Source organism: Nannobrachium achirus, assembly GCF_963921795.1.
Source record: "Nannobrachium achirus genome assembly, chromosome: 9".
Taxonomy (NCBI): domain Eukaryota; kingdom Metazoa; phylum Chordata; class Actinopteri; order Myctophiformes; family Myctophidae; genus Nannobrachium; species Nannobrachium achirus.
Genome location: NC_137818.1, coordinates 48589610 through 48609601, shown reverse-complemented (window position 1 = coordinate 48609601; position 19992 = coordinate 48589610). Strand labels below are relative to the sequence as shown.

The following is a 19992-nucleotide window of genomic DNA, read 5'->3' as shown; positions in this document are numbered from 1 at the left end:
TTTTGAGAATAAAAATCTAATATTAAATCTATTATTTTTAAATTGCTATTGTTTTTAATAATTACTTTCTGTTGCAAAGACTATATTGTCATCCAAACCATGCCCATAGTAACCACATTTTAGAGGATAGCCTACCTACTACCTAGTATGGGTGTAATATTTATTTATTCTCTTCTGCATTAGCATTGTTATTGCCAGGACCATAGAGGCATAGAGAGGAACTATAGTTCAGGACACAGTTTCTGTCAGGAACGAATGTGGGACCGGACCATCCAGCATCAGTGCTAGCAGGAGGGAAGCTAAGCTATTCCCCCAGGCTCTGTATGAGGTGGCCACTGGCCAGACCATGTACAAATTGTTTTATAATAGTAGTAATAACTACTCCAGCCGCTCTGCTGCCACTCGCGACTGTTATTCCGCGGCCGTCAGAAAAGTCTGCGAATGGCCGAGAAATCCACGGGTGGTCACGAGTTCCGTGATAAATTCCGTGATCGCGGAATCGCGGATTCCTGGGGGGACTAACGTGATCTGGAGTTAGATTTAAGAAAAAAATCACTTTTGTGAATATCATAACACTGGCATGTATCAGAAAACCGGATTTCCTGATTGAGCCATCTCCCGTTTCTCCCGTTGCATTGTGGGTATTTGAGTTTTTCTCTTCAGTCGCGGCTGCCACAGTCAGCAAGGCAGCTACAGTTTAGAATAAAACCATATCACATTCGTCAAACTCGCCGACGGCACACAGATGAAATAAAATAAAGAAATTCCCCCTTTTCTGTCCCACAGGTGCTGGTAAAACAATATCCACGGCAGAGTCAGAAATATAGGTCAGCCGAGCGGAGTTGAGAGCGATGGAGGGGGGGAGACGGAGAGGGGGGAGCAGAGGGAGAAGTAATAAATGAGAGGAAGGCGTGAGATGGAGGTAAATAAGATGAGGAGGAGCAGAGAGAGACAGAGAGAGAGAGAGGGAGAGAGAAAGAGAAATAGAGAAAGAGAGAGCAGTGGAGGAAGAGTCAGACAACTGTGTACATTACTTAGGTACTGTACTACCTAATACAATGTTGAGGTACGTTTACTTTACTTGAGTAATAGTTCCATTATATTTCTACTACTACATCACAGAGCAGGAGGTACATATTGCTATTTTCTTTATTGTGACAGCTATAGTTACTAGTTATTTAGCAGATTCAGATCATTATTACAAAAACATACATTAATCTGTGGCAGCCCTATTTTGTACAGCTACCTTATTCAAAAATAGATGTTCTACAAGCTCATACAGTAGCTTGGAAAAAACAAACTTGATGCCAATACTTTTTGTACTTTTACTCAAGTAAAATGTAGAACACAAACCTATGGCATTGCTACTTTTACTCAAGTAAAAAATAAATCAGAGCACTTCACCACTGAGAGAGAGAGAGAGAGAGAGAGAGAGGAGAGAGAGAGAGAGAGAGAGAGAGAGAGAGAGAGAGAGAGAGAGAGAGAGAGAGAGAGAGAGAGAGAGAGAGAGAGGTGGGCGGTAAACGGGAAAGCATAGGTGTCATTTTAGATTTTTCCATTGACTATTGAAAAGTAGCAGATAGTACAAGCTTACAGCGCATACATTTTTTTGCCAAGATCTTGAAAGTTTGAGTGATTTAGAAGGCATTTGTAGAAGCGTCCCCCGGGTCTCAATGGGTTAATGGCGTGCCGGGCAGGCTGTGCAGTGCACACACACATTGGCTGGGGAGTAGTTTAGCCGGGGTATGTTCACAAACCTTCACCACACAAAGCGTAGTACTCCATCCTTCTCAAAGCACACTTAATTCTCCCCCCCCCCCCCCCCACGCCACCCACAGTTCAGAAGGTATCCCTGTGAGGATAGCAACACATGGCCTACTAGCTAAACACTCTTTACTTCCCCCTGTGTTTTGCTATTCTCTGCATTGAATCAATCAGTCCCTTATACTGTACACTTTCAAGGCCACTTTTTACAGCATGGCTCCTAGGGGCCGAGCCATCTATAAGAGTGTGTGTGTGTGTGTGTGTGTGTGTGTGTGTGTGTGTGTGTGTGTGTGTGTGTGTGTGTGTGTGTGTGTGTGTGTGTGTGTGTGTGTGTGTGTGTGTGTGTAATCCTGCAAAAACTATATTTTTGGTGAATATGTTTTCACATTTTGTAAATTCATAATCCCTTATCCCACCATATTTCGAGGCCAGCACTTCCCAACATTTTTCTGGATCAGGGCCTACTTTAAAATCTCGAAAACATTCGCAGCCCACCCATCTGTTAAGTTTGTTAAGTGGTCATTTTCGGAGCACATGTTTGTTTTAATGATCAATTTGACCCTTTGTCAAGTCAAGTTTTAGCAAATTCAACATAAACAACCATAAGGTGGAACCAGGGTGGAACCAGGGCAGAAAGAGCCTGCTGGTTGGTCAGTCAGAGACCAGTCAGAAGGCGGACAAAGGGTCAAATGTTCCTGCTCGTTATCGTAGAATACTTTAAGTTCTTAATCACCAGTGTCACAATGAAAAATGGTTTTAAAGAAACATTAGATTACATTAATTATTTTAATATTAATGTTATTCTATCATTAAAATATTTGTTTTGTTTTGCCAATTATTTGCAGAGGACACTTGCAATATCCTCACGTGCGTGGCGTGTTTAACAGCCAGCCTTACTCTCATCTCTACCCAGCTGCAGGCACGTGCACACATACTATAGACATCAAAGGGGGCTTGAGCCCCTGCCCTTTTATCTGTCTGTAAAAAGTGCCCTCTCCAGACCATGAATCCAGTTGTTTTTATGGTGAAAGAAATGCAAACGCCCTCTTTCCATGCCATATCAGAAGGCAGCATTCAAGAAAATTGCCTTGTCTAAACCCTCTTAAACTTGAATGCAGCATCTTATGTTGAAAGAATTGCCCTCTCTTCATGCTGTACGCCACATTTCCAGTATTCACTTGATTATGCTTTTAGTTCAGTGTGGTTTCACGCACCGAAAATAGCCGACCTCCAAGCTCACAACGCGTCGCAGCGCGACGCGTTGTGAGATTGGAGGTCTGCTATTTTCGATATTTCCACCAAAAGGCCCCTTTAGAAATGTTTGCCCCTGCCTCTCTAACATTCTCTGCACGTCCCTGCCCAGCAGGTTGTCTGGTGTGGCACTACCGCTGGTCGAGGCGGCATGGAGAGCCAGGTGTGAGGGGCACAGCGCCGATAAAGAAGCGGAGGCCCGCTATCAGGACATAGAGCCCCGATAAAGGACGACATTCACCATCGCCGCCTCTGTGATTTATAGCCCCGGGGAACAGCTGGTCCGTTCCATTAAAAAAAGAAAAAGAGAAAAAAACAGGCCTCTGGGCGACAGCCCAACGCGTGGACGCATGGAGGGATGGACAGGTGAAAAGAAACGAGGAGAGGAAAGAGAGTCTCTCGGAAGGAGCATTAACTCTCAAATACCGGGAACGCGCCCGAGTCGCGTTAGATTTGAACCACTTTAACCATTATTTTTATGCTTTAACTATTGAAAAATAGCAGATATACAAGCTCACAGTGCGGCACCGAGTGCCGCGCTGCGAGCTTGTAGATCTGCTATTTTTTTTAAATCGTGAAAATGTGTGCAAGTCTTTGAATATCTTTGACCCGATCTTTGACCCGACTTCTAAATCCTTCCTCTAAATCAGCTGTTCTCAAACTTTTTCATGTCAAGGACACCCAAAATTACATGTATTCGGCCGCAGACCCCCATCACAAAATATGTTGTTCCAGGGACCCCCCAGAAGCAGAGATTTGAGTTACAAAAGTCTGTTTTGAAAAATATATATTGAAAAATGTGCACACATTTTCATGATTTAAAAAAAATAGCAGATCTACAAGCTCGCAGCGCGGCACTCGGTGCCGCGCTGTGAGCTTGTATATCTGCTATTTTTCATTAGTTAAAGCATTCAATAATCCTAGGCCTAAATGGGTTAAACAGGTTAATAACGCGGAAGGTTCCGCAGGCTGGCCTCGCCTGTCCCTCAATTAGAGCTAAATCAGCGGCCGTTATTTGCCCGCCGCTAATTGAATGTGATAGCGGGGCCGCGCGTCGCGCTAATGCCATCCTCCAGGTGTAATTGCCGTCAGAGAGAGAGAGAGAAAGAGACGCGCCTAGCGCCTGGCCTCTTCTCGAGGGGGGGGGGGGGGGGGGGGGTTTGCTGGCTCAGTCACTTGTAGCCCCCCACCACCACATGAGCTGAGTTAGTATCCAAAAGGCTGGTGGTCTCCCTCCTGTGCGGGTTGCAGCAGCAGCCGGCAGGCTGGGGGGAAACGGGGGCTTCAAAAAACACGAGGCGGCTCCGCGCTGTACGCCGTCCAAGTGAACGATACCGCTAATGAGGAGAGTGTTGTGAAGCTTCCTAGGCCTGCTGGCGCTGTCTCAACACATCCGTGTGCGGTGCGCGCGCGCGTGTGTGTGTGTGCCTGTGTGCGTGCGTGTGTGTGTGTGTGAGGCAGAATAGAAGTTCCGTCACTTAATTAAAAGTACCAATACTGCGTCCAGTCGCTGTGATTGATACTGTCTATTATTATATATGACATTAGGTTATTAATAATGAAGCATCATCAGCGTATAGCCGTTGGCATTTTTTGTGACTCATCCGTTTGGCGTTGTTCATTCGATGTACTGCTGTACCTACGACTTACTTATTGTGGGCTCGCCAGTACCTGGCGAGCACACTTTAGATATTGTCATTATTTATTTATTTATTTATCTAGTAAGTAGACGGGATTTTCGGTTCCTTTCTACTCCTACATACTTAGTGAGAAAATGAAAATAAAAACATCAATGTGTTCAGCTTACAGTGGCGACGTGTGCTATTACTTTATACAGCAATCGGCCAAATGGTGGCGCTGTAGGAAGCCTTCGAAAGTGCGATCTTTGAACAGGTATAGCTCATGCTGTGTTATACATACAGCCATGAAACCTGTATACACTTATGCGTCTCCTCATGCCGAACAACTTTTACCCTCTAACTTTTGACCTCTGACCTTTAGGTCTCCCACAATTCGGAATTATATGAAAAACAGTAAAAATCTATCTCCTCCTGGGATTTTCGCGTCAAGTGCACAAAACTTTTTTCACATGAACTTTGGACCAATACGGTCAGATTGATCAACCAGATTTTTTTTAAAGTGAAATATAATTTTTTAATGATTCAATCAATATTGCGGTTTTATGCAAATTATTCTTCGGCCTCTAAATCATACATGCAAAGTTACACGTTCATGGCATTTGGCAAAGATGTGGAGGGTTAGTCAAAGTATCACTGAAACCAATTTTATTCCAATCGGCCAAAGGGGGGCGCTATACGAAGCGTTTGAAAATTCAAACTTCAAACGGGCATAAGTCATGACTCGTTTCGTTTGAAGACATGCAACTTGTTACACGCGTGCTTTGACTCAAGCGGAAGACATCTGTGTCGTTGTTAAGTAAGCTCCGCCCTTCGATTTTCCGCCACTTTGAGCAGTTTGTAAAACGCGTAAACCCGCTTTTATTCTGGAATTTTCGCGTCACGTGCACAAAACATTTTTTTACATGAACTTTGGACCGATATCTAAAGATCTGTCAGATCGGATTTCTTTAACATTGAAACATGCTTTTTTAAATAATTCAAACAATATTGCATTTTTATGCAAATTATTCTTCTGCCTCTAAAACATACAAGCAAAGTCACATTTTCATGACAAAATAGTGTAGAGGGTTAGTTCAAATATCACTGAAACCAATCTTACCCCAAATGGCCAAAGGGGGGCGCTATATAATTTTGAGCAGTTTGTAAAACGCTTAAACCCGTTTTTATTCTAGGATTTTTTTGGCAATTTGCATGAAACATTCTACACGCAATCTAAGGACCTTTATCTAACATGCCTATGAAGTGCACACAAAAAAATTATAAAATAATAATAATAAATATAGCTGCAAGCAGCGATAAAGTGTCCAAAGCCAAAAACACCTCAAATCATGAACACATCCTGGGATGTGCGTGAAATCTTGCAAGCACATTCCCAATAGGTCAAGGAACAGATACCAACCTTCTCACATTGGCCTGTTATAGCGCCACCAGCGGGTCAACTTTTGCACAACACATTTTTGGAACAAAATGGACCAATCTTTGACGTCAGTAACGTCAAAGAGAGCACTGCCTGCGATCTTGACATTTTGTGCTTTTATAGCCATTGTTTTCCGGCTTGAAGCGAGCCCACAATTGTTTCGAAGGAACAATATTTTTCTAGTTTGAAAAGAAATAGCAGATATAAAAGCTCACAGCGCAGCACCGAGTGCCTCGCTGCGAGCTTGTAGATCTGCTATTTTCGAAAAATCTTTCGAAAGAGTCTTTGAATATCTTGACCCGATTCTATAAGTGTCATCTAAATCCCTCCCAGAAGCAAATATTTTAGTTACAAAAAATGTTTGCACACATTTTCACGATTTTTCGAAAATAGAAGATCTACAAGCTCAGAGCTTGTATATCTGCTATTTCTCAATAGCTAAAAGTATAAAATAAATCCATGGCATAGAACATTCAGTCAGTTCACAGCTTACCGCACGGTCCCTTGTGCTGGATGTGGATGGTCCTCTGCAGGGCACAGCCCATGGCCCTCATCTCGCAGGGGCTCCCGTAGCTGTGGCCGTCGTTGCCGCACACGGGGTCCGGCGTCTGCGGGCACGCCTCGGGACACTCGCACACCGGCTCGCCGTTCTTCACCACGCACACGGCGCCGTGCTCGCACACCATGTCCACGCACGGGCTGGGCACGTGAAGATCTGGACCCCGGCAGAGCCAACCCCAAGACAGAACAACGGTTAATGACACAATCCTGTTAAACTGGGTGGAATGCTGGTTCTCAACGTTGGCTTCGCCGGGACCACCAGGGGGCGCAAATAGACCTTTTACAGGTCTGTAACTCGGAGAGGGTGCATTTGGTTTCCTTTGTACACTCACATAGAGCATCGCAGTGGGGGTGGTTTAGGGGTGCCACTAAACAATCTCCTGTTCATTTCCTCATAGACTTTCCCCAAAATATTTATAACAATTATGTTAAGCCTAGAACCAAGCCATCCAGGATGTCAGCGCATCATGACCATGAAACCTTTGTTTATGTGAAAAGAATATTTTGAAAGGGTATCTATTAAATGTAGAATATCAAATAATTAAATATTAAAATATGTTTTTATATACGCATTAAAGGTTTTAGATCCTGGATGGCTTGGTTCGAGGCTTAACATAATTGTTATAAATATCTTTGTAGAAGTCTATGGGGAAAATGAATGGGAGATGTTTAGTGGCACCAGTAAACCACTTCCGCTGTGATGCTCTATAGTTGCAGTGGTGGTACATTTGGACCCCTGTTGGTCCCCGAACCAGACAGTGGGAACCAGAGGGGTAGAGAGAGAGGAAGAGGAGACTTGGGGAGCTAGGAGGTAGGAGGTAGGAGGTAGGAAAGGGACTAAGGGAGGTACAGGATGTTCCAGTCAAACAGGCGGTTATACAGTAGTGTACAGTAAAATCTGGGCGTTTGTGTAAAAAGTGTTAAAAGGTCTCCTCACAGGTACATTTTAACACTTTGAGAGTTAAAGGGGGTGTACGTAATAGATATTTCTTTTTCTTTTTTAATAAGTGCTAACTAGTTACATTTTCCGATAGCAATCATTGCTATAGGGTGTTAGTTCTCTCCAGCTCTTTGGTAAACAGAAACTACATTGTCAGGTCGGGATACCAATTTCATCCAATCCAGAGAGAGAACTCTCTGCGTCTCTCTGCTGATTGGATCAAATTGGTACCCCAGCCTGGAAACGTATATTCAGTTTCATAAATAGCTGGAGAGATGGGGAGACCAATAAACTGTACACGTCCATTTGGTTCCATTTGTACAATCTCAGAATTATGGGCCATCCTTAACTCTAGGTGGATCCCAGGGACTCTGTCTGTAGGGTCCTTTATTGGGGTCTAAATTGACCCATACAAGTCTGTAACTCTGACAGTTTGGTTCCATTTGTACACTGTCAGAGTTAAGGGGAGACCTTGAAACGTATAAGGTTATAGAACCACTTCTCTATAGCAATGATTACTAGAAAGTAGAGCTTTAACTTTTTACCAAAGTATATCACTTACTCCACCTTTAACGTAATGCCCCAGATTTGACTGTGTAGGGTTCGTGTTAGACAGGGGAGGGGTTTAGGGAGGGTCGACCAGTTTCCTGTCCTTCGTTTGTCATTTCCTGTGCTTTGTACCGGTTCCCGAACGCAACCCAGACTCTCTGAAAAGAGTCCATAGACGAATGCCGCCAAACGCAGAGATTAGGATTAGATTAGGACCGCGTTTTTTGTCGTGGACGGATTAATAGGCGTTCCCACATGTGTGCCCCCTTCAGAGACGGCCATTTGAGTGAGCGAAACCCCTCTCTGCTGTAGCTAAAACTCAGTTGAAAAAGACACGGAAGACAGAAGGAGAGCGAGGGAGGGATGGGAGTCGGGGGTTTGGGGGAAAGATAAGAGAGATGACACACAGAGCGAGCGGGAATAAAAAATAAATAAATGAAAAGACGCCATGAATAAAAAAAAAGGGCTCCCCGTGCTTAATAAAAAAGCAGAAGCTTCCTGGCTGAGGAAGATATGAAACATGAGCACCAGAGACAGACGTCTATACCTCACGCTTCGTTTATTGTTCGTCGCGCGGCAGTGTCGCGCGTCGTAGATAGGCGATCTACAAGCTCGCGACGTGCCACCGGGGCGACATGTCGTGAGCTTGTAGATCGGCTACCGTCGGAAAAAAAAGAGGCAGACATCAGTCTCTCTTGCCTTTCTCTTCCCACAACTGTAAATCAAAAGCTTTTTTCGCGGGAATGGTAACGTTAGCGGTGCGGTGCGCTCAGGCTGGGGGGCCGCCTGGGGGAAGTGGGTCAGGACGGCGGGCGGGCGGGGGGGGTGGCGGGGGGTATCGAGCATTATTCTTTCATCACAGCATCTTCCAGAGGCGTCAATTGGGTATAGCAAGGTATGGCAGCTAGAAAATAAAATGTAATTAAAATGTAAATTCATCATGCCTGTTGCTAAGGTATGGCAACATGACTGGTGTCTTCGCGCGCGTGCAAGACACCAGTCATGTTGCTATACCTTAGCTTTAGCTGAACTGACGCCACTGGCAACCTCTTCCATCTTCCACTCCCAATCCATTCTTCACATCACTAACAGTTAGCGTGTCGACGAGAACGTTTTTTTTTGTTGTTGTGTGGTGTCACTTAGGATGTGCGAAAGAGTATGTGTAGTTTATTTGCACGTGCGTGCATGATTGTTGTGTGTGCGCGTGCAAAGCAGCGACTCCTCGCCAGTTGAAGTGATTTGACACGCGACGTGGCACCGACCTCGCGAGGAGAGGGAGAGACGGGGAGAGAGAGAGAGCGTTTTGGGACATGCAGATTTAATGAGGACACGGGAGGCGGCATTGTGTCCTTGTTTGATCCTGTGCTCCCCGGTGGAGGGATCTACAACAGTATTACGCTTGTTTGTGTGCGTGCGTGCGTGCGTGCGTGCGTGCGTGCGTGCGTGCGTGCGTGCGTGCGTGCGTGCGTGCGTGCGTGCGTGCGTGCGTGTGTGTGTGTGTGCGTGCGTGCGTGCGTACTTGAATTACTATACTTGTGAGGGTCAAATGTCACCACAACAAGTATAATAGTAGTAATTGGAGAAATAGACATTGGTCCTCCAAGCTGACAATTAGGGAAAGCTTCAGGTTGATGTTAGGGGTTGTAGGATTAGTCATTTAGAGTTTGGATTTATGGCTGATTTACTGTATACGTTCTGTCGCACTCCGAAAACAATAGATCTCCAAGATCACAGAGTGATGAGCGTGTTGATTGGCAACAGTATTCCTGGCTTCATGGTTACAGTATACAGTACAGTGCCGGGGGGGGGGGGGGGGGGGGGGGATTCATAAAATCACCATACTAAAATGTTGTGTCCTGACAAATACATTGTATATAGCCTAGTAATACAAAGATGGGTGTGTGCGTGTGCGTGTGTGTGTGTGTGTGTGTGTGTGTGTGTGTGCGAGAGGCAAGCCTTCTCCCTCCCCTGACTCCTCTGGTTCAAGGCTTTCACCGGGGTGGTTTGTCATGGAAATTATAGTCCGATGTATCCCACCATTACGCTGATCATTATGGGATTAGATGCCATCGCGGCGGGGTGACTTTGGGGGGCGGGGGCTTATGAGCGGGATGTTACTCTGTGTATCATTGCAAAGCTGGGGGGTACAGCGGGGGGGGTGGGAGGTGGGGTAGTAAATCTTCGACCGACAGCACGGAGAGAGGCAATTACCTTGCTTTTATCGCTGCCATTACGGAGCAGGTGGGAAGAGCGGAGGGGAGGGACGACGTCATCGGAGAACTGACAAAGACGGAATGTGATCGGTGAATCCCGGCGGTGGATATACGATTCGGACAATCGGCGCGCGGCTCCGGTGGCATTCCTACGTCCAAGACAGGCAGCAGGCCAAGTGGTGTTTCGGTATTTAACGCCAGTGGTTCTCAAACATTTTCCATGTCACACGGACCCCCTAATTGATATGTAATTGGCCGCGGACCCCCTTCTGACAAGACGTTGTGCCAGAGACTCCCACAATAGAAGATATTTTCAAAAGAATTGGCGAGGTGTTGTTTATCGTCACTGTCGAGCAGAAACCTCGTATCACCAAGTTTCAAGTTTGTTTCGCAAAGCAAAGCCCTGCTTCATCATACAAGGCCGTCGCACAAAAGTAGTGAAAACAGCAGATCTACAAGCACACAATGCCTCGCGGTGCAAGGCGTTGAGTGCTTGTAGATCGGCTGCTTTCACTAGCTTAAATCATTTTTAAAATGATAAATACAAAACAAACGGTTTTGGACATACAAAGTTTCCACCCGACAATGATCGTCTATCTTTGAATACCCCCTTGAGAAGCACAGTCTAACGGCATACGATATGATGGATCCGTGCCCCCTGTCCATCAGACCCTGAATAACGCCCCTGAACCCACGGAGCCCGTCAGCATCACTCACAAGATTGTTATAGATTAGCGGTTAGCCTTCCTTTGAAGGCCCCTCAGGGCCGTTCTTAGTGGAATTTAGAAGGTGATGTCGGAGCCCATATCGCCCACGCGTCAGATGTGTGTTGAAACGCTGTAATACTGAAATACCTGACATTTGGGTATTACTTACAACAAGTGTTAAAATGCTGCTAAACGCAGGAAAGAGGATAGAAAATGTACGAGACGAAAAGATGAACCACTTAAAATGAGATCTAGGTGCTATGCCCAACACCGCCCTATGACAAAGTATAACATTGAACTTAAGTTCTGTTCAGATTCACTTCACCTTGTTTCTGTTTGCGGGTCATTTTGTCCGGAGGATATTTGGTTTAAAAAACAACACTAATATAAATTTTTAACTTAAAAAATCATCATCATAGATTGACTATGTCTCAATTCCAAACAATTCACATGATATATATGGTAAATGTTTGTATTTATGCTTTGCTATATCATACACTGAAAGAGCTAGGCGTTTTTACTGAAAATGTAAAACGGGTCAAAATGACCCGAACAGAACTTAAAAGGTTTAAGTGGTAAAAAAAACATAATGAAAGAAATGACATTACGCAAAAAAGATGGACCAAGTGTGTGGCAAGGACTAAACACACACAGACATGGAGACAAAGGCAAATAATGACCAATGGACCAAGAGAAAGAGAACGAACACGGCTGCACCAGTCTTTCAGGACGTCAAGCCAATACAACAGGCAGACTCTCTTATACTGTCTGAAAAGAATGTTTTGGCTCAGGAGGTAGAACTGGTCGCCATTGATTCCTGTGTTTCGATGCCAAGCCGTTGTTTCAAAGCACTTCTTTTGCACAGTTGCCACATTGTTGCTGTCGGGCATGAACCTTGCATCTCCAAATTTAAACTTTGTTGAACGATTTTCATAAATTCATGTACTACTTTAGTTTAACGTACAAGAGTGGTGCACAGAAGTTGGGAAAAATAGCTGATCTACACGGTCACAGTCACAACACGCCACACTGTGACGCGTTGTGAGCTTGCAGAGTGTGTCTGTGGGTTTCATAAATATTGAACCAATGAAAGGTATTAACTGGAGCTCAGTTAGTCTGTTCTTGAGAGACTACTATGTCAGTGGTGCTCAAACTTTTTCATTTGAAGGACCCCCAAAATGATAATTACTTGGCCACGGACCACCATCTCAAAATATTTAGTTCCAGGGACCACCCAGAAGCAAAATTTGAGTTACAAACGTTCGCTTTGAAAATACATATATTCAAAGATTTGCACACATTTTCACGACTTTTTCAAAAATAGCAGATCTACAAGCTCGCAGCACGGCACTCGGTGCCGTGCTGTGAGCTTGTATATCTGCTATTTTTCACTGGTTAAAGCATTCAATAATTCTAGGCCTAAATGGGTTAACAAGAGCTTGTGACTAATTAATAACTACAGTGGATCCATTGGAACCCAGGTTCTTTATTTCTTTTTTCCTAAAAAGTAACTGTTTTGCACATACAAGGTTTTTCCGCCCGACAGTGACAATATCTAAGTTTGTGGAACGCTGCCTAATTTGGTGCAGCTTCAAAAGCAGTTGATTCCCTGTGATCTAGAGCCAGCGGCGCAGTTATTTCATTCTGTCTGTGTCTGTATTTTTTTTTATTGCGACGCATTCTTGGTTCGGTTCCTGATTCTTCTTGCCGTTACCTGTTCCCCTCACTGTGCCTCATTCTCACTGCTGTTGCTTACTAGGACACCTGGACTTGCCTCTGGGCATCAAATGAAGGCTTATTATCTTATTATATCTTTCTCCAGCCTCTGCGTGCGTGCGTGCGTGCGTGCGTGCGTGCGTGCGTGCGTGCGTGCGTGCGTGCTTGTGTCGTGCGTGCGTGCGTGCAACGTAGGCACACACGGCCTGTGCTCTAAGTCCAAATCATATATACCCTTGGCCTCAATAAAAGTTCGGCAGGCCATTTCCAGAGGCCAGCCCCCTAAAGCACAACTGCTGCTGTGTCCGATAAGGCTTTTGTCTCCCATTCCCTTTGTCTCTCGCACATTAAAAGATTAAACCAATTCCCCCTGGAACGCTTATTCTTTCATTTTTATCACCCCCCACCACCTCTGAAGGCAACATTTCATCCCCATTTATTAACCCCAGTGTGCATAAAAGAAGAAACACCCCAGTGCACTGGGTCCCAACCTTTTCTGGATCATAAGTTCCTAAATCAGCCAACGGATTCATATACATCAGCACCATTCAATTGCCGTTATCAGCCCTGATCAGGACAATGAAATGGAGCCAGAATGGACAGATTCTACATGCTGAGCGATTCAGTATGTTGTTATCATCCAATGTCTCGGTTGATGTGGACGAAGATTTACTATTCTGTCCATATCGTGACATAACTCGGACGGCTCATGCGACCTTCGCACCGCTCGACACGGCGACTCGCTCGCTCTGCAGTGTCTCACGTGGATCAAGGTCTGAGACGGCGCGCCGTCGTCATCTCCCCTGAAAACAAGAACCTATATGGAAAATGGCTGATAACAACATACCAGCATGTAGAATCTGTCCATTCTGGCTCCATTTCATGGTTCTGATCAGGGCTGATAACGGCCATTGCATATTGCTGATGTATTCGAAATGCTTGAATCAGCGGCCGTTAGTCACATGATTTGTGACCACGCCCACAGTGGGCATGGCCAGGCCCACAGTAGGAGTGGCCAGGAGTAAGGTGAATAGAAACCAGTGATTGGCCACAAAGTTCTGTCTGGAAGTTTAGTGTGTATACATACATCCTGCTTTGGTACCTGAGAAGGCTTGAATAGGCTTGAATATTCAAAGCAGCAATCTGTCTCTCTCTCTCGCTCTCTCTCTCTCTCTCTCTCTCTCTCTGTCTATCTGTCTCTCTCTCAATCTGTCTCTGTCTATCTCTGTCTCTCTCTGTATTTTAGATGAAGTCAGAGAGACTTCGAAATGGCTGGCTGTCAGCCCTCAGGCCTGTATGCATTCAGTTAATATGCCTCTCTCTCTCTCTTTCTCTCTCTCGCATACACATGCAAATGATATGCCCACACAGACACCACACTTACCTGCACAGTACTCACACACGCATATGCACACGCACACGCACGCGCACACGCACACAGAGTGCTTAGAATGAGGCTGTGGAGAGGTCTTTGGATATTCTGGGTGTCACCTCGCACCGTCTCATCTCCCGGCTGCCGAGGTGGAACTGTGCTGTTTTAATTAGTGTGGTATTTGGGTGGCGCGGCCCAGCTCTGGGCCCCCAGACAGGATTTAAGGAGCTGCGTCTTCCAGTTCACACCGACAAGACCCCGCCGAGTACCCAGAGTAGTAGACGTCTAAACTCTGAGAGGGTACAAATGGAAATGAAATCTAAAAATAATGTTGTTCCATTTTGTACCCACTCACAGTGAAATCAACCCATTTAAGACCGGGATAGCCTGCTATTCAAAAATAGCAGATATACAAGCTCACAGCGCGTCACTTTGTGCCGCACCGCAAAGCTATATATTTTATTATTTTCTGGATCTAAACATTTTGAGATGGGGGTCGGCGGCCACAATACATATCATTTTGGGTGGTCCTTGACATGAAAAAGAAACATTTACAAGACCGCACCAAGTAGTACCGAGAGCAGACGTCAAACTTATTTCCCTGAGTCACACCTAAAGGACAATTTACAGCATGCTTTGAATGACAAGTGTCGTCCAACATGGTGTCACATGGCGAAAATGGCGGCAAAACATTGTCCGCGGAGGACCTCTGCTGACGGTGTCACGTACTACTGTTAAAATTGGTCAAGGTGGCAGACGCATTCATGAAATGTTGCATACTGTAATTGGTTGGGGAAGACGCGACTACATCCATTTCCTTGTTTTACGCTTTGTGGCAGCACCGTCGCGTGGAATATGACGCTCAGAACTCCAGACCGCCGCGAGACATGCAGTGTGAGTTATATTAATCAGCCTCTATGTAGGCCAGCCTACATTGTGTACAGTATAGGTAGCCGGAGCAGCCTGCTGTGTCTGTGTACAGCTGCTGTAAGTGCCATTAACCCAGCACCGTGCAGGGGAAACGTCCACCGATCATTTGGGAGACGGCTCCTTGCCTCTCTCTCTCGGCGAGCTCATATAAATGTAAATTAGAATCTCTCCCCCTCGGGTCTCCTGACCAATTCCAAATGACTCCCCGGGCTGTCTGAGCCATGCAGGTGATGGTTGTGCCGGAGCCAATTGGCAACCGGGGGCTTCCTTCCGCCCTGACCTGTTATGGTGGAACAACCTGCCAGAACGTGTCGCGACGCTCCCCCTCTACGCACAAGTGCTGGAAGAAGTACTTTGGTAAAAGTAACAATACAACAATATAAAATGTTACAAGTAGAAGGCCTATATTCAAAACTTGACTTGACATTGGCAGTACAGACAGTACCAAAGTAAAAGTTCTCAGATTTTGGTGGTTAATATATAAGTGGTTAATATAGCCTATGTTTTATTTGTATCTTAAGTAACTAGTAACTAAAGGGTAAAATAAATATTACACAATATTTGCCTCTGAGATGTTGTGGAGATACTCAAGTAAAGTAAAAGCACCTTGTTCTTAACCGTTTTAGTGCCAGCCCCTAGAGGGCGCCAAAGAATGCCAAGCTTTCTCCCATCGGCGAGCGCATTAGCATCCGGGGACTCACGTTGCAGTGACGCGCGTGCTCACTAGGGCTTTCACTTCTAGTATTTTTTACAGATCGACTAGTCAAAGACACTGGTAGTCGACTAGTCGACTAGTCGTTAACATATTATGTCATAATAAAGAGCGCAGTGGCACGGCTTTCCACAGCAGCCAAGTTACCATGACAACATATACCCACACAAACCCATGTGTGCCTCGTTACGTGTACAACATACGTGTGCAACATAACAAGACCAGCATAGCTGCTACAGTAATAAGGCATGGAAACCCATGTACTCACCAAAATCTGCTGTGTCTCTCAAAGTCCACAATAATCCATTCTGCCCGTTGGCTAGGCTAGGCTTTAGGCTAGCTCGCTAGTCACTACACAAACAAACCACGTCTTTTAATTACTTCTAATCAAACGAACGTCGGGCAGTCTGTTGTGAACTAAGGCTATGTCTTCATTCTTCACTTGCTGCTTTGTTTGCGCTACCATTATAAACTGACAACTATTCTGTACTGTAGCGTAGTCTCTGTAGTGGACAAGCTGCGGTGTGCAGCAATGACACTGGATGAACTTTGGGTGAACTCTGAGATTAACCCCCGCCGGTCAGGGAGATGCTGCTGGATGCACTGTGGGTGACTGTGGATAATTATATTCCGTTTATAATGGTTGTTAAAAATAAATGGTTGTTAAAAATAAAACTATAACTAAATTGAATTGAAATTAGCTTGCTAGGCCTACATAATGTAGAAAAAAAAAAAAAAAAAAAACGAAAATGTTTTTTTTTTTTTTTTTAACGACTAGTCGACCAGTACCTACAAGATCGACTAGTGGTTTTACTAGTCGACTAGTCGAATAGTCGACTAGTTGGTGAAAGCCCTAGTGCTCACGTTCGTGCACGTCATGGAAAGGTCCCGGATGAAAATGGCTACAGAATAGCTATTAGCATTTTGTCATTTAAAAGATCATTTTTAGGCGATTTCGCCGTAAATAAACCTCGCGCCACATCCCTAAAAACACAATCCAGAGATATGGGCCTCCAAAGATGTGGTTTTTCATTGGATTCGGCGGCGATTCGCGGCAACGTTCGCGGCTAACGGCCGGCCGGGGGGCTCCCGGATTTCGATCACTGGCTTGAAAATTTAGGCCCAGGCTTCAGAAGGCCTCGGATCATTTTATTCATTTCATTAAAAAAGCCGAACATGTTCGGGATAGGCACACTGGACGTCGTTCCGGAAGCGGCGCTGAACATTCAGTGAACATTGGGGGGCTCAAAAATGTATTTTAAACCATTTTTAATGGAATATATCGTCGGACCATGTAAAATGGCTAGCTGGCTAGCGTAGGACGAGCCAGGACCACCCACTACAAGCAGCTCAGGGTAAGTCAATTAATAAAAAAAAAATTGCATTGGATTGAAATAAAGCCGAACATGTTCGGGATAGGCACAGAATGAGTTAAGTTAGTACTTGAGTAAATGTTACTTTCCATCACTGCCACACACACACACACACACACACACACACACACACACACACACACACACACACACACACACACACACACACACACACACACACACACACACACACACACAAAAAAAAACACTCTCCGCCTGCCGGGATTCCAGGTAACGGTGCGGCCCAGACGCCCCCACTGTGTTTCCCTGACATCATGACAAACATTGATGTGGCGTGTTAAGAGTAGGCGCGGGGAGCCGCAGGAAGAAAGGACATATTAGCATAGGGTAAAAGGCACAGCCGCGGGCCGTGTCTGCATGGCGCTCACCGCTTATCACAGGAAGCTAGGAGGAGAGCCAGCCTCAACCCCTCTGCCTTCAGCAGGGGCGTCACAAGGGGTAGGAACGTGGGACTGAGTTACCAGGGCCCAAGGTGGAGGGGCCCTAGTAACTTTAGCTATTGAAAAATAGCAGATATACAAGCTCACAGCGCGGCACCGAGTGCCGCGCTGCGAGCTTGTAGATCTGCTATTTTTTAAAAGTCGTGAAAATGTGTGCAAATCTTTTTTAAGCGGACATTTGTCACTCAAATTTTGCTTCCGGAGGGGTGGGTCCCTGGAACTAAATATTTTGAGATGGGGGTCCGTGGCCAAATTCATATCATTTTGGGGGTCCTTCACGTGAAAACGTTTGAGCATCACTGACATGGAAACATGGGTTTCTTGCACACTTTTTCACAATTTAAAAAAAATAGCAGATCTACAAGCTTGCAGCGCGGCACTCGGTGCCGCGCTGTGAGCTTGTATATCTGCTATTTTTCAATAGTTAACATTCATGGGGGGCCCCGCAGCGAATCCTTGTACCCAGGGCCCAGAATTTGGTGTGACGCCCCTGGCCTTCAGGCTCTGAGCTTTCTTTTTTTTCTGAGTTCACGCCCCAGCAAACAGACGTAGGGGGGTGGGAGGGTAGGGAGGGTTGGCTAAAGCCTGGGTCATTGTTCCGCAGCCCCGCTGTTCTCGAAAGCCAAAAAAGAATCTGTGCTTGTAAAGATTCTGTGGAGAAAATGTACTTTCCAAAACCCAACCCCGTAGGATACTGATCTGCGTTTCCTGACTGTCCCTTCTCCATGAATTATAATAAGGCCTTTGGATGTCTCTGTAATCTCTAATGGGCCGTCCGCAGCAAGAGCAAGAACTATAACAATAACTATAAACAGTTTAGAAAATCATTCCAACTCAAGTGGATGGTGCTGTGATGTCACCCACCAGGACTATAACAACACACATTATCCCAATGGGAGCGCTGGGATCACATTCAGAGCCATTTGGTGAACGATAGAAACACTTGACAGCCAATCGAAATCCATCCAAATTTACAGGATGTCTTGATTCAGCCAATCATGCATGGACGGAGCAAGGCTGCAAGCCTTTCATATTTTGGTGCCATGGCATTGGTCCGACATCTCATTGTTCCTACATCCCATTAGTCAGAATCTGGTGAATGTTAACCTGAAAAAAATACTATGCCTAAACCTAAACCTAACCCTAACCTCAGTAAAACTATGCCTAACCTAACCCTAATACCTAACCCTAACCAAATTAGGACTAATGAGATGGGATGTAAGACTTATGGGCAGTCCCCTCTTTTTTTCCCCCCTGTTAATCCTCAATGCCAGGCGCCTTGATGCAATGACAGGCCGTTATCAGCTGACAGGCCTGCATGCGACCAACCGCAACAAACCGCCGATACCGTCAGGCTCACACGATCGCGCCCAAACGACCGAGTCCACCATAAGCCAGAGTACACAGCTGTCATGATGACTGTCAGGGAAACTAAACCCTTCATGTCTCTTGCTTGGACGCCACTATTTAACGCCAGTGGCTTTGAACGTCTCAGCACCTCAGATCGTTTTGGGAAGAAAAGCAAAGAAGCAGGCGTCTCATGTGGACATCAATGCGATTATGATCTTAATAAATAGAACTTCAATGATTCCTTTTCGCAGCTCCCAGCGGTTCTCCAATAACCAAGTGATAACGGAAAGAGGATAATGGAATGTAAACAACATTTGTAGGCACTGTCAGTACTTAAAAAGACGCGTCCGCTTGTTTTTGAAGTCATGCCTGTCAGAGACAGTTTTAGATAAGGCTTGACACCTAGCGCATAAAAAAAGACACTCGAAAAACAGAGAGAGAGAGAGAGAGTAGTAATGGCCGACTTGAAATATCACTATGAATATCATGTTTCAAACCTTTGCCTCGATTCGTTAATGAACGATTATAAAAATATTTAGAGTGAAATAGATCTATTGTTATCCGCTATTTTCCAAATCTTTGTGACGCCATATTTCCGGTTATTTGCCAAGCCCTAAAATAGAGAAATAGAGAGAGTAGAGTATGAAAGATAGAGGGGAGAAATAGGGTTGATAAAACGCACACGCCACACACACATACGCACACCCACACGAACACACACACACACACACGAACACGCACACCCCGAAACACGTCACGACACTTCTTAATACACCCTGCTGACCCAAGCGTCTCCACAGCGCTCCACCATGACAGCCGGGGGGGCCACAGCGAGACGGAACAGCCGCTCGGTCCTCTTGTCTGCCGCTTGTCAGTCTGGCTCCCGCCGCGCTTTCTGCTAATTAACTTGATTAGGAAGCGCCGCACCGGAGGTCCGTCGCTCAGGTTCAACAGGTACTCCTGCTCGCGACTGTTCGCAATCCTAATCACCGCGGCCGTGTGTCGCCAGAGCCGGCGCCGAGAGATGCTCATCAAC

At 45.5% G+C, this 19992-nt stretch overlaps 1 protein-coding gene across 2 annotated transcripts in view; it reads right to left on the bottom strand.

Annotated features, from left to right (window-relative positions):
• The window catches only part of agrn (agrin), a 295737-nt gene that overhangs the window by 143848 nt on the left and 131897 nt on the right, over positions 1–19992 (bottom strand). For both annotated transcript variants that reach the window (XM_080733225.1, XM_080733226.1), the window contains exon 7: positions 6566–6787. In XM_080733225.1, coding sequence (XP_080589351.1) covers positions 6566–6787 — 222 coding nt within the window. The remainder of the gene's footprint in view (positions 1–6565; positions 6788–19992) is intronic.